Genomic DNA, 15,000 nt, shown 5'->3' on the forward strand with positions numbered 1-15,000 from the left:
TATCTGTTCTTTAACTAAATGTTATCCGTAAGAGATTGCCCTAGCGATAAGACCGCCATTTGTACCTTTATGTATAGTATATATTTTCATGGACATAACAGAGTATACTGTTTCACCCATGATACCTCCCATCATGGGGAGGAGGGATTATTAGTAATGCGGACTACCAGTTCCATTATTAGCAATATACTCTATCAGGTCGACTTCCCCGCGGTCCTCCCCTGGAAACCATCGTACAAAATTAACTGACCTGCCTCTCCATTGTCACCTATCATCCCTCACTGGTGCCCCGCCAGCGTATATCGTTAGTGCAGGCGGGGTTACCATTCCATTATCATCTATTAAAAAAAAGATATCCCAATTATAAGGGGGAAGAAGGGATTGTTAGTTATGAGGTCTAACTGATCCATTTCTAGCAATACATCCTTTCAGTTCGACCTCCATCCACCTGGAAACCATCGTGCTGAATTCCAGGTGTATTCATCACGATGGGCTAACTGACCTGCCTTTTCATTCATCATTACTCACTGGTGCCCCGCCAGCGTATACCGTCAGCGCAGACGGGGTTACCAATCCATTATCATCTATTAAAGAAATGATACCCCCCCCCCCCCCCGGCATAATGCATATACATAGATTGACCACACGCGCGGTAGTGTCACTGCTAGTTATTTCTGACGCTGTGTGTCTAGGCCGCGGATGTGGGTCGCGCCCAATGCCAGCGGCGGCTACGGTTTGTTTGTCTTTGCACTTGCTAGCTGCTCGCGAATTGGAAATCTATTGAACAACCACACTGTTGTCAGAGAAAACTGTAATTTACTCTGTACTCGTTCACTCCACCAAGAGTGAGAGAGATGTCAATATTTTACGAAACTAAATATATATGTTTATCCGTAGAGCTCGTTTTACTTTATATACGCACTATTCTTGAGTATGGCTCAACAGGTTGGAAATTCTAGAACAAAATGTATATTGATAAAATTAAAAAATATAAGCTGCTTTCTTAAAATATTTCAAATTTAAGTGTAGCGCTCTTTAACAAGTAATATCCACTGTTTTAGCATTAATTTAGCATTACCAGAGGGAGACTTTGTACAAAAGTCGATTGCTTGGATACCTCTGTCCCATTTGTGTTTCAACCGTGAAGCAGTTGTGTTTGCATAGCTGTGTTTCGGTTTGAAGGGTGCCTCTTATTTAAGAATGTATTCCACGAAAAAAAAAACAGTCGTCTATTGTGGCTAAACTCGTCATTTTGAATTAAAAACTAAACTACTGATAAAGTTTACTAATGACATAATTTTTTTTTATACAACTTAGAATGGCAAACAAGCTGACCGCCCACCTGATGGAAAATGGTAACCGTCGCCTATAGACACGAGCAGTACCATGGACATAACAGAGTATACTGTTTCGCCCATGATACCCGCCATGCGTTGCCATTCCTGAGGACTCAAGTGTTATTCCTCTGTACCCTGTAAATTCACGCCATATCCCATCCTTCAAACCGAAACACAGCCATGCAAACAACTGCTTCACGGTTGAAACACGAATGGGACAGAGGTACCCAAGCAAACGACTTTTCTACAAAGTCTCCCTCTGGTAAGAGGTAACGTACATCAAAAATAATATAAGCCAATTGAATAGCTTCTCCTTTTTTGAAGTCGATTAAAAATGGTCCGCAAGTCACTCGCAAGTTGCGACTCAATACAAATTGACAAGTGAACATTAAGGCGGGCTGTCACCTCGCTCCTTTGTAGTGAAAACGTTTGTCTAAACAGCACACCTCACGTTCAACGTATTTGCATTTTTCTCCAAATATAATGCGGATACATTTTTGCGTCTGTGTTATGTAAATTGGACAGATATATTGTGACAAACGATAGTTGGACCACAGATAATATAATACTGTACTGGTAGTTGAGTGCACCGCGACATATGAATATGACTTCACTGGGGGGAAAGGGATTGTTAGCAATGGAATTTGACAACACCATTGCTGGCAATATGCCCTATTAAGTCGACCTCCACGTGGTTCCCCCTGGAACCATTCTTGTTGAATTCGTTACGATGATCAACTGACCTGCTTCATCCTCATCTATTGTCTTTTACTGGAGCCTCGCCAGCATATACCGATAGCCCAGGCGGTGATACTATTCCATTATCACCTATTTAAAAAGACACGAGGGCTTCCAGAGAGAAGCGCGTGGAAGTCGACCTGATAGAGTATATTACTAGTAATGGAACTTTTATTTTTAAATTTTATTGTTATTTTCAATGCGCCGAGGCACAGTCAGGCTCGTGTTTTTTTTTTTTATGGGTGAAAATGGTAAGGTAACGGTAACTCCGCCTGCGCTAATGCGATACGCTGACGGAGCACCAGAAGGGTGATAGATGAGAATAAAAACAGGCCAGTTAGCCCATCATGATAAATTCATCAGGAATTAACCATGATAGTTTCCAGGGGGAACCGCTAAGAGGTCGACCTTGTTGGGTATATTGCTAGAAATGGGATTCTCAGTCTCCGTTACTAACAATCCCTTCCTCCCCAGTCAGGCTCGTGTTAGCATCAGTCACTCATGACTAAGGATCACGAATTGATTTCGAAACTAGTCGAACATTGTCGATCTAATTACACGTAAGCTAAACTGGTAGTTATTGCGTTAATGGAAGCGTTAGATCCCAAATACTAATAATCCCTTTCCGCTCTAACCTAAGCATTTCTTCCATCAAGCCGCTACGTCGGAAAGAAACAGAAGAATATAAGCACATTCTCTGACCCTTGCTTTATACTCTACAAGGGGATTTGGAGACGTGATGCGAGATAAGAGCAGCGCTGAGCGAGTACTGGCACAAGATCACGGTGCCCCAAAAATAATGAGTATGACATCATGCGTGTAACAGTTGACTCTTTCTAACCGGCTACGGTGCAACACACGAGCGGAGACGGAGTAGATTATATGTTTCGGTAGTGGACAATATCGAAATGTGTCGTAGGAGACCACTAAGGTCTAGTTATCAAATCAAATAACTTAATTCTGCATAAGGATGGCAATTATTTTCGAAAAATGTCGATTTTTTAAACTATTCTATACTGATGATTTTTGGAAGTCTTATAAATCGATTTCCAAAAAGATCGAAATTTTAAAGATCGATTCTTCAAAAATCGTTTGTTTTCCAGTTTGTATTTTTAAAGTAGATTGTATTTTTAATGTAATGTATTGAAAATAAAACGGACACCATAATAATCGAATGAAGTTTTTTTTACAATTATATCAAAATATCTGGTATAAAAAAACATTTATTCACAAATTTATTGGTTGTTGTTTTTTTTAATTTAATTTTTTTTAGCTTTCGAATTGAAAAAAGATGTTAATAACTTCAATTTCACTATAGGATGAAATATATGAATTACTGGGTACAGAGGAATAACACCTGAGTCCTCAGGAATGGCAGCGCATGGGGGGTATCATGGGCGAAACAGTATACTCTGTTATGTCCATGGTACTGCTCATGTCTATAGGCGACGGTTACCACTTTCCATCAGGTGGGCCGTCAGCTTGTTTGCCATTCTAAGTTGTATAAAAAAAAAAAAAAAATATACACATATAGATACGAAACCTCCTGAACATCATGGTAATATATAGTATCGTATTAGCTCTTATATATTAGCACTTATTATTTTTGCTACTTATACTGTAGGACATCCCTATACAATAGAACAGACTTGGGCACATGGCGGTAGAATTTTGTCTGGCCCCTGAAGCATTGTATATATTATTATTAAAAACACAAATATTAGTTTTTGTCTAACATAAATAGTTGCATAAAAATTTTTAAATAAAATATTAAGCGATACATTATCAGGGCCGGTGGGAGCCAAAATTTTCTACCGGGCAACCGCTCTTTTCAACGCTTCCTATTCGAAAATATAATTATGATAATTAAACAATTACAGTATGTATAATAGTCGCACAATTTTATTAGTTATTATAACTTAATAAATAAATATTTTGATTCAAAAATGTTGGTTTTAAAATTCATTAATTGACATCTTTAGCAAAAATTAAACTTAAAATTAGAAAAAAAAAACTGTCTGCCCCGGGGTCAAATTTTCATCTGCAATGTGGCCCGACTATCAAAATATTTGCCCACCCCTGCAATAGAGTTAAATAGTGCATTACCCTTGTTGTCTTTATGTCATCAATTTGAAATTAAAATATTACTTTCAGCAATAAGACCGCTTTACTTATCCCCTATATTGTACGTAACAAATAAAGCATACTCATTCGGTCATTCATTAAATATTAAATATATATAAAATTAACCGCTCTCGTCCACCACTTGTGCCACAGCTCAAAGCGACATCGTCAGCTGATGCGTACGCGCAGTTGTCGGTCGCTTCAAATGGTACACTGTTTGGTTGTGTAGCTTACTTTGAAATTGCCTCATAACATGCGCATAATATGTCGTTTTCGGAATGTACAGAACTCGTATGAAACTAGCTTGTTTTTTGTTTTCATTTGCATTATAGGTTTTGTATGTTAACATAATGAATCACGTTTGAATAGATCTTAAAAATATAATATTATAATAATGCCAAACAATGAACTATTTTAGGAATGACGTAAAATATGCTATTGTTTGTAATACCAGAGTGAGACTTTGTACAAAAGACGATTGCTTGGGTACCTCTGTCCCATTCGTGTTTCAATCGTGAAGCAGTTGTGTTTGCATGGCTGTTTCGGTTTGAAGGGTAGGATATGGCGTGAATTTACTGGGTACAGAGGAATAACAATTAGAATGGCAAACAAGCTGACGGCCCACCTGATGGAAAGTAGTAACCGTCGCCTATAGACATGAGCAGTACCATGGACATAACAGTGTATACTGTTTCGCCCATGATACCCCCCATGCGTTGCCATTCCTGAGGACTCAGGTGTTATTCCTCTGTACCCTGTACTGCTGAACATAAGCCTCCCCCATAAGGGGGGATTTTACCAGTAGTTGCCACGCTTGGCACAAAATGCGGTTGCCAACTCGTGGCAATCGCATTTAAACTTTGGAGATGTTTTAAGAAGGACGCTGCTGCCTGTCCCTCGTCTTCCTTTAGTCACCTCTTACGACACCAATGAGAAAGGAAGGGGTGGCCTATTCGATGCCGAGACCACACGGCTAAATATTAGTAATATTATAGATTAACAACACATAATAACAAACACAAGTTAGTTATCAGATGTAGCTGCAAGCTGCTTTTAGGTTAGAACTGTTAAAGTCCACAATTGCTGACAAAGACTTGAATGACATAGATATAACTCGTATTGTCTATCAGTTTTATCAAACGAATTAAGGATGGGTAATATATAGCGATATCTGTATATTTTAGTTACAATATATATATATATATATATATATATATATATATATATATATATATATATATATATATATATATATATATATATATATATATTTTATACAACTTAGAATGACAAATAAGCTGACGGCCCACCTGATGGAAAGTGGTAACCGTCGCCTATAGACATGAGCAGTACCATGGACATAACAGAGTATACTGTTTCGCCCATGATACCCCCCATGCATTGCCATTCCTGAGGACACAGGTGTTATCCCTCTGTACCCAGCAAATTCACTATTCAAACCGAAATACAGCCATGCAAACACAGCTGCTTCACGGTTGAAACACGAATGGGACAGAGGTACCCAAGCAATCGACTTTTGTACAAAGTCTCCCTCAATATATATATATATATATGTAACGGAGTATTTATATAAGTTTAATAAACAGATTAATTAAATTAAAAGGATAAATTGAGTAAAACCTTAAACAAAATAGGTTTTTACTTTTAAACAAAACATCAGAACTTTCAGTTCATGTTTATTAATTAATCATTAAAATTATTCACGGTCATTTAATGTGCAATATGGCCATATAAAAATAGATGAAATATAACTTCTGACTACAGTCCTTTATGGGGTCAATGGCCAATTGTAAGTTAATTCAAGAATCCAAGAATACCTCTTAGATATGTAGATCTGTGTCAGCATTGGAAACCAAGGCGCCATCTTGCGGGTAAGCCTCACAAACTATCACTCCGTCAACTGACCTTGATATCCAGCTCAAAGTACACCGATAGGGGTGAGGATCGTACCCTGACGTGGGGCGGCAGCGGCGCGGGGCCCCTCGACGGGGGCGTCGGCACTCCGGCGGGGATCGCTCGCCCCCTCTCGCGGAGGGCTGGATGAGGGGCAGCCCCTCGAATGGGTGACCGCTCTTGTTTTAATGCTGTAAAAAATAAACTTTGTTAATATACTATAATATAAATATTTATTTATTATATTTTTAAATATATTTTTAACCCTGCCTATGCTGGTGATAAAGCCTGGCGGGGTATCAGTAAGAAATGATTGGCGAGTATGAAATCAAGTCAATTGGCCCGTCGTGTCGAATTAATCAGAAATTAATCACGATAGTTGGGGGAAAAAGGGATTGTTAGTAATGGAGATTAGCAATCCCATTGCTAACAATATACCCTATTAGGTTGACCTCCACGTGGTCCCCTCTGGAAATCATCGTGCTAAATTACAAGTCTATTCAACACGGTGGGCTAACTGACCTGCCTTTTCATTCTCACCTATCATCACCCACTGGTGCCCCGCCAGCTTCTACCGTTAGCACGAGCGGGGTTACCATACCATTATCATCCATAAAAAAACCCAGTTACTTACAACACCCTCCCCACTTTATTTGCTATATTAATATTTTTAATCAAAATTAATTATTCAGCAATCCATGCGGTTAATTATTTTAAATTTACACAGCACACAATTGTGTATTTAATTTAAATAAACATCAACAGTCAGTACATGGGTATTAATCAAATTAACAAAATACATTACAAATGATTAAAATACATTATTCATCCATAATGTGTTATAATAATAGAACTTATAAACCATATTAGTAATAAAAAAATAAAACAAAAATGCATACCCACCAACCAACCCAACAAATCCGGGTGATGGCGGTAGGCACGCTCTACGCGACGATACATTCTAATATGCTCGATGAAATGTGGCCATATCGAGAGTCACCGTTACCAAAACGGTAACAGTCGACAAAGTACCGGCCTTAAGGAAATACGCGATTGGGAGGCGCACGACGACGCCAAAATCCAAGGAGGCGCCGAAGCCGAAAAGCCCGAAAAGGCGCTATGGAATTAATAAATGATGGCCTCAAATTCCTATTATTAGGAGTCAACAGCGTAGAACTCCGATGACCCTTTTTATGCCATCAAAAATAAATAAGCTTCACATATATGAAATTGGAATGGTATGAGCAGTATCGAGGTGATGACCTTTGTTTACCGAATAAGGAACGCCGACAAAAAGTTGGTCAGGACCGCAGTCGTGAGCACGTCCATCACCAGATGCATTGGCCCTGTAACTCTTTACCGAATTCCAGTACTTCCAGAAAGTCCGACTTCCTCGTTAATTTTTCTAGAGACCTAATTTTAATATTGGAATAATAACCAAAATCGAACGGAATGTAAGTATAAAAGCTCGAGTAAATGGTCACCCGTTCAAATAATAACACTTCCCAGCGTCGCTTGTCCTCGTTGATCGACGCCGAGTGCTAACAACTGCAATTGAGCTATATGCCCTTCGGTAATGGCGTATGATGTTAAAAAAGAAAGTTATTTACATACAATGCGTGCGCCAATACAAGACCAAGCCTCGAACTCGTTTCTTGAAGGCGAGAACTCGTAGGTAGGCAATTAGGTTTCGCTGGTTTGAAGGGCATCTAAGATATCTAAACTAGAGCTATTGTTTTTATCTGTAATGCATTGCGAGTATATTTCAAAGCTCATGAACCATCTATTGTTTAATAATACCGGGAACAAACGAGCATGCGACTCACCTGATGGTAAGTGACTACTGCCGTCCATGGCACCCGCAACACTAAAGAAAACGCAAGTGTGGTGCCGGCCTTTTAAAAAGAACTATGCTATTTTCTTAAAAGTTACGTTGTCGTATCAGCTCGGAAATACTACTGCTGGGAGTTAATTCCAAAGTGTGGTTGTACATGAAAGAAACTGCCTTGAAAAACGTACGGGGGAAGACCGTCACTCATCTAGATAATTGGTACGGGATGTTTTCTATTTTCATTGACTCTTCCTTATAAGACATTTAACGTCATCAGACTTCCGGATGAAGCCGAAACAATTGTCGGAAACGACAAATACAGTAAGTTCTTAAATTTCCTGTAGTGTATGTATATTAGACAGCTCTTAATTCAGCTACAAAATAATATAGATAGGGTTCGATAATTTTCCATTAATATTTTAACTAGATTATTTACGCTCACACAAATTTTGAAAAAAAAAAATTTACAATATTGAGACTTCGAGGAGGTTCTTAATTCTATATTATGGTATTTATATAGTATTTTTCTGGTTGTATGTACACGATATCTTCGTTAACTATATACCTAGTAGCATATTAACATTTTAACAACTTAAAAGAATTTAAAACTTATATTTACAATTTAAACATTTAAATTTTGTAAACTTAAAGCCACTGTATTTATCGGAGTAAAACACCGCATTTTTTATGAATAAAAATGAAATGGGAATCCCATTTATGCTATCGGTATACACTGGCGGGATACCAGTACGTATGATAGATGAGTATGAAAGAAAGCAGGTTACCATGTTGAATTCGTCACAATGGGCTAACCCCATTGTGACGAATTCAACAGTTTCCAGGGGGAGCCGTGTGAAGTTCGATTTGATAGGTTATATTACTAGCAATGGGGTTGTTAGACCGTATTACTAACAATCCCTTTTCCCCTGGTAATACCGCATCAGGTTTTTTTTTGATGGGTGATAATGGTATGGTAACCCCGCCTGCGCTAACGGGATACGCTGGCGGAGCACCAGTGAAGGGTGATAGATGAGAATCAAAACAGGCCAGTTAGCCCATCAAGATGAATTCATCAGGAATTAACCATGATAGTTTCCAGGGGGAACCGCGAGGAGGTCGACCTGGTTGGGTATATTGCTAGCAATGGGATTCTCAATCTCCATTACTAACAATCCCTTTTTCCCCCTATCGCATCATGTTGCAAATAATAGACAATTCCACGTTCTAAATTCAAATATTTTAAATCTAAATGTATCTATGACATATCACGCCGACCATCGGCGCATGTTATTCATTTTAGAATAAAAACATGTGACATTACTAATCAATATTCGTTACGGTCGCTGTATTCTTTGAGATGCAAAATCTACTTATTATTTGATGTTTGGACTATCTCATCTTATTTCGATCTATAGTTAAACGACCTTTAGAGACCTATAGTGCTCGTCCTTTTAAAGAGTTCGCTGCTAATTTCTGTCGCTGGGAATTTTATTATATTCTTGGCAATTTGGTAATAACTGGTGACCTTACCACCCGAGATAAATGACTAACAAATCTGTCGATAGATACGTTTACGCTACCGTACATTCATATAAAATAGAACGAGACAACTTTTAACGTTGGAGGGGAGAGTTGTTAGTAATGAGATCTAACAGTAGGCCCGTTATTAGTTAGCAGTATAGTATAGTGCAAATACCGGCAAATCTACAAGTAGGTGCTGGGGGGAGGGGGGGAATCAATCCCTTCTCCCCCCTACAATATACCCTGTTAGATCGACCTCCATATGGTCCCCCCTGGAAACCATTGTAATGAATATCAGGTGTTTTCATTGCGATAGGCTAACTGGACCTACCTTTTCATTCTCACTTATCATCCCTCACTAGTGGCTTGTCAGCGTATACCGTTAGCGCAGGAGGGGCTACCATTCCATTATCATCCATTAAAATTAAAAAACTAAGAGGACCAGGATAGAGTATTTGGTAAAGGAGATATTTCGATCGCTTGTAGAACCGGCGGGCATAGCAACTAATTAAATAGGCTAAAACATATGCGATGCAAGCAGCGGACAGTTGACGCTCGACTGTCGAAAACTGGTCACTTCCTAATTTAGTACATACCAGGGACCTTGGCGATGAGTCAGCCAACTATTTTACTGCTAATCTTGATAAGCTATGAATAAATGTATATAAATTGTATGTGTATAAATTAGGAGCCAACAGAACTGGCATGGTTATGTTTAAAATAAAAACCAAAATACAATAAAAAAAAACACCAAGTCAACCGCTGAAAACGTGAATATTTCCGAACCGATACGACATCATAACCTTTAAGCATATTCCTTTTTAAAAGATAAATAGATAAATAGTCTGTATTACCAACAACAAGAATAACAGGTAAAAAAAAAACAACAACAATAAAAAAGAAAAAAAAAAACCAATTCATTTTGCTGGTTGCTGGAGCCGCCACAGCTCACCTCCAACGAGATGTACCTATATAGCGCTGATTTTCAGGCGGCCCCTTAACTAATTCATTCATCAAGAGACCGGCAGCACATCAGCAATGCTTCTGGTGTTGCGGGTGATCATGGGCGACGGTAGTCACTTACTCTCAGTTGAGCCGCATGCTCGTTTGCTCTTTGTATTATAAAAAAAAAATACAAGTACATTTTTCATCGTGAATAAAATTTTTCTGCCCTTTGCTGTAGAGACGATGGGCCCGTGGGGCCTAGATGCAAAGAATTTTTATCGGACGATCGCAGCGCGCCTCATCTAGGTTACTTGTGACCCGAGAGCTGGTAACTTTGCCCAAAACATAAGTTTGGCAATCCAAAATGGTAATGCTGCCAGTATCTTGAGTACGCTGCCTCGGTGTGGTGCGTTGGGAGATTACTTATAATTAGTATTAGTATTTTAGGAATTGTATATTAAATCCAATAGTTAATGAAGTCTAAATTTCAAAAATGGAGACAAAATTTAAATGAGAAGTAATAAAATTGTTATGATGAAGTTTAAGAATACAAATATTGAACGCAACTTTTTTATTATTCGTATATGATCGAGACCATAGACACAGTGGCATAGACTATAAAACTCTCTACTCTATACGTTTTTTTATTCTCTGTTAATATGTATTGTTAAAAAGCATAGTATCGAATAATAATAATAAAATAAATAAATGTCGAAAAGCATAGTATTTTTGTTAATTGTAATTCCTAAATAAATATTAAATTTATTTCTCATATATTTAATTGTTTACACAAGATTTCACCTTATATACACTATATGTATAAAAATATTATTGACATTAGAAAACCAGATGTAATTTTAGACGAAGACATGTAAACACTTGCACTAGCTGTTTCACAGTGACGTTTTGATTTTAAAATTCGAATCACATGACAGTGTTTACGGACAAAGAAAACGATTAATTCACGAGTTGGTAGCACAGCATTCTCGGTGAAACGGTTACACAAAATAAAACAAATTTACATAAGTTAAATACAGCGGAAATAATTAAATGCTGACGACTCTGTATCTAAGGGTACAACTATAAATTCTATCTATGTGTTACAAAAGTTCTAGAGTAGAGCATGGGTAATATTTATATATCACCAATATCTATATATTGGGTACGAGTATTTTGGAAATGTCCAAAGGGATGGACTTCGGAATGGGAAAAAGGGTTTCCCATTCCGATATCGTAGGTACCAGTCGGATATTCATTTCGGTCGGTTTCTTAATTTCAATAAAAAATATTGGATAACAAACACTTAACATATTCGTCGTTAGTCAATATAAAAATACCGTAACTAAAATGTATAGATATTGATATATATTAGTCACCGCAATTCTATAACCATTGGTGGTAGGTAATTTATAGCAATGATTATTAAGAGACAGGAATTAACGCGTTCATTTAGATATAAAGATATAAAGTCGATTCATCATCGCCATCATATCAGCTGTCCACTGCTAAACATAAGCCCCCCTCTGGGGGTAGTTGCCACGCTTGGCAGGCGGATTGGCAATCGCAATTAGGCTTTGGAGATGTTTTAAGAGGGACGTTGCTGCCCATCCCTCGCTCTCACTTAGTCGCCTCTTACGACAAGAAAGGAGGAGGTGGCCTATTCTATACCGGGACCACACGGTCAATAACCTGTTACTCGCTGATAATGTAACTTTCTGTACGTACAATAAAATATTTTTTAAAGTCGATTAAATAGTTTTTGGATTCATCCATTATAAACAAGTAATCAAATCTTTCCTCTTTATATAGTATAGATAAGAAAAATTTTACGACGGAACCCTAAAAGGTACACTCCACTACATACATAGTACGTACAGCAATACAGTCCCAAATTTATGTCCCCCTAATTAGTGCAACGCACGAATTTGACATTTACATACAGACAGAGCTTCGATGTTTGATACGTTATACAGTACACATTTTTGTGGTGTGTAATCGATCCAAATCGGATTTTATTTAGAGTTCATTGTACCATCATTTTAACATGCACTTATTAATAAAAAAATTATATATAATTTAAATTTGTGTCCAAAAAAAAAAGACACCAAAAAGAAAAAGAAACGACATCAAAAGCAAAACATTTACTTTTTTTATTTTAATTTAAAAACAAAATACCTGAATCAATTTTGAAAAAAGAAACGAAAAAATAAATAAATGTAATAATAATTAAATAAAAGATAACAAATTTTTAATAAATGACGAAGTTGTGAGGTAACAAACATAGTAAAAAAAATTAACAGAATCGAGAACCTCCATCTTTTCAAAATTTCCGCGTCAGCCTGTGACTTAACTACCTCACAACTACAATATATCCCAATTTGTCAATTGTTACATTAGGCGTCTAATTTGTTTAAAAAAAGCCCACATGTGGCCAAGGCCTCGGACAGTTCAGTTCACAGGCAGCGCCTGCGCCGCCGGCGTTACTAACTTGTGTAAACAATATGTAACGATATTTAGAACTGCTAAACACACGTGTAACCGTTTAGCGTTTTTTTTTTTTTTTACAACACAGGGGGCAAACGAGCATGCGGCTCACCTGATGGTAAGTGACTACCGCCGCCCATGATCACCCACAACACCAGCGGCATTGCAGGTGTGCTGCCGGCCTTTTAAAAAGGAATATACTCTTTTCTTGAAGGTTATGTTGTCGTATCGGTTCGGAAATACTGCTGCTGGAAGTTGATTCCAAAGAATGGTTGTGCGTGGAAGAAAGTGCCTTGAAAAACGCACGGTGGAAGACCGCCACTCGTCCAGATGATTGGGATGAAACTTTAGTTTGTGGCGGGTTGTACGGTGGTGAAAATCAGCAGCAGGTATCAATCCGAACAATTCCTCAGAACACTCCCCATGATAAATTCGGTAGAAGATGCACAGAGACGCAACATCTCTGCGCAGTTTCAATGGGTCAAGTCGGACAGTAAGGCGTTGACTATCGATAATTCGAGCCGCCCGACTTTGAATGCGGTCTAACGGAAGGAGTTGGTACTGTGGCGCTCCTGCCCACAGGTGAGAACAGTATTCCATATGCGGCCTGACTTGGGCTTTATATAATTTCAGGCGGTGTTCTGGCATGAAATATCGTCTCACCCTATTGAGCACTCCTAACTTTTTAGAAGCTATCTTAGCCTTCTCCTCCAGATGACCGCAAAACTGGACGTCGCAAGATATATCAACGCCCAGAATTCCTAGACTTGACTTTTTATCAAGGGAAGTGCCCTGAAAGTGAGGAGATACGACAAACGGCGTCTTTTTTGCGGTAAACGCGCAGACTTGTGTCTTTTTGGGGTTAAATTGGACAAGATTTTGTTCACCCCAGATCGAAACTTGATGGAGTGAAGTTTCGATTTCAGACACAAGTCCATTCCGGCACTCATCGGTATGTGCCCGCGAGATCTTTGCATGACCGGTATATAATGTATCTCCTGTACTGTCGTCCGCATAGCAATGAATATTACTTATCTGTAACATATCATTGATATGCAGAAGAAACAGAGTCGGAGATAGTACACAGCCTTGCGGAACACCAGCATTCAAAGGTTTTAAATCAGAGCATGCACCGTCGACTACGACCTTAATGCTACGTTCCTTGAGAAAACTGGCGACCCAAATGCACAGTCTCGCAGGCAACCCAAATGAAGGTAGCTTTGAAAGCAGCGCTCTATGCCACACCCGATCAAAGGCCTTCGCAATATCCAGACTAACTGCTAAGGCCTCTCCCTTACTCTCGATTGCCACTGCCCATCGGTGTGTTAAGTAAGCTAAAAGATCACCGGCCGAACGTCCCTGTCGAAAGCCGTACTGGCGATCACAGATCAGCCGGTGCTCTTCTAGGTACCGGAGCAGTTGACGGTTAATGATGGATTCCATAACCTTCGAGAATAAGGAAGTGATAGCTATGGGCCTATAGTTAGCTGGATCTGAGCGATCTCCCTTTTTAGGGATCGGATGCACCAGAGCAGTCTTCCAAAACTTTGGGACTATGCCCGATGAGTAGCTAAGCCGAAAAAGACGCGTAAGAACCGGAGCCAACTCTGGTGCGCACGTCCTAAGCACAATTGGAGGAATACCATCAGGCCCACTCGACTTATGGATTTCGAGGGAGAAAAGTGCTCTACGCACTGAGCTATGCGTGAATTTAATGTCAGGCATAGAGCTCCTACAACACGTGATGGTCGGTGGTGGTTTCTCCCCGTCATCCAATGTCGAGTTTGACGCAAAGATGGATCCAAGAAGATCGGCCTTTTCTTTAGCGTTCTGGGCCAACGAGTCATCCTCCCTGCGCAAAGGTGGAAAAGATGACTTACAGAAATTCCCTTGTGCAGCTTTGGCAAGAGACCAGAAAGCTCGAGTCCCAGAGGGCAAACTAGCCAATCTCTTGCCAATTCTACTAATATGCTCTGACTTCGCTGTGGCTATAACTCTTTTGAAGGACCTAGAGGCAGAGTTATACTTCTTTTTAAGAGCACTGGTGTTAGGATCTCGCGACGCCACACCTTTAGCCCAGGTTAGGAAGCACTCCTGTTTCAGACG

At 39.0% G+C, this 15,000-nt stretch overlaps 1 protein-coding gene across 7 annotated transcripts in view; it reads right to left on the minus strand.

Annotated features, from left to right (window-relative positions):
- Positions 1 to 15,000, minus strand: part of LOC113515767 (resistance to inhibitors of cholinesterase protein 3) — a 62,976-nt gene that overhangs the window by 30,758 nt on the left and 17,218 nt on the right. For 6 of the 7 annotated variants that reach the window (XM_031909775.2, XM_031909772.2, XM_031909771.2 and 3 more), the window contains one exon: positions 6,126 to 6,304. In XM_031909775.2, the coding sequence (XP_031765635.2) occupies positions 6,126 to 6,304 (179 nt within the window). The remainder of the gene's footprint in view (positions 1 to 6,125; positions 6,305 to 15,000) is intronic. The other variant, XM_031909773.2, reaches the window with a different exon arrangement.

Source organism: Galleria mellonella, unplaced genomic scaffold, assembly GCF_026898425.1.
Source record: "Galleria mellonella isolate WM207_F2 unplaced genomic scaffold, CSIRO_AGI_GalMel_v1 utg63, whole genome shotgun sequence".
NCBI lineage: Eukaryota > Metazoa > Arthropoda > Insecta > Lepidoptera > Pyralidae > Galleria > Galleria mellonella.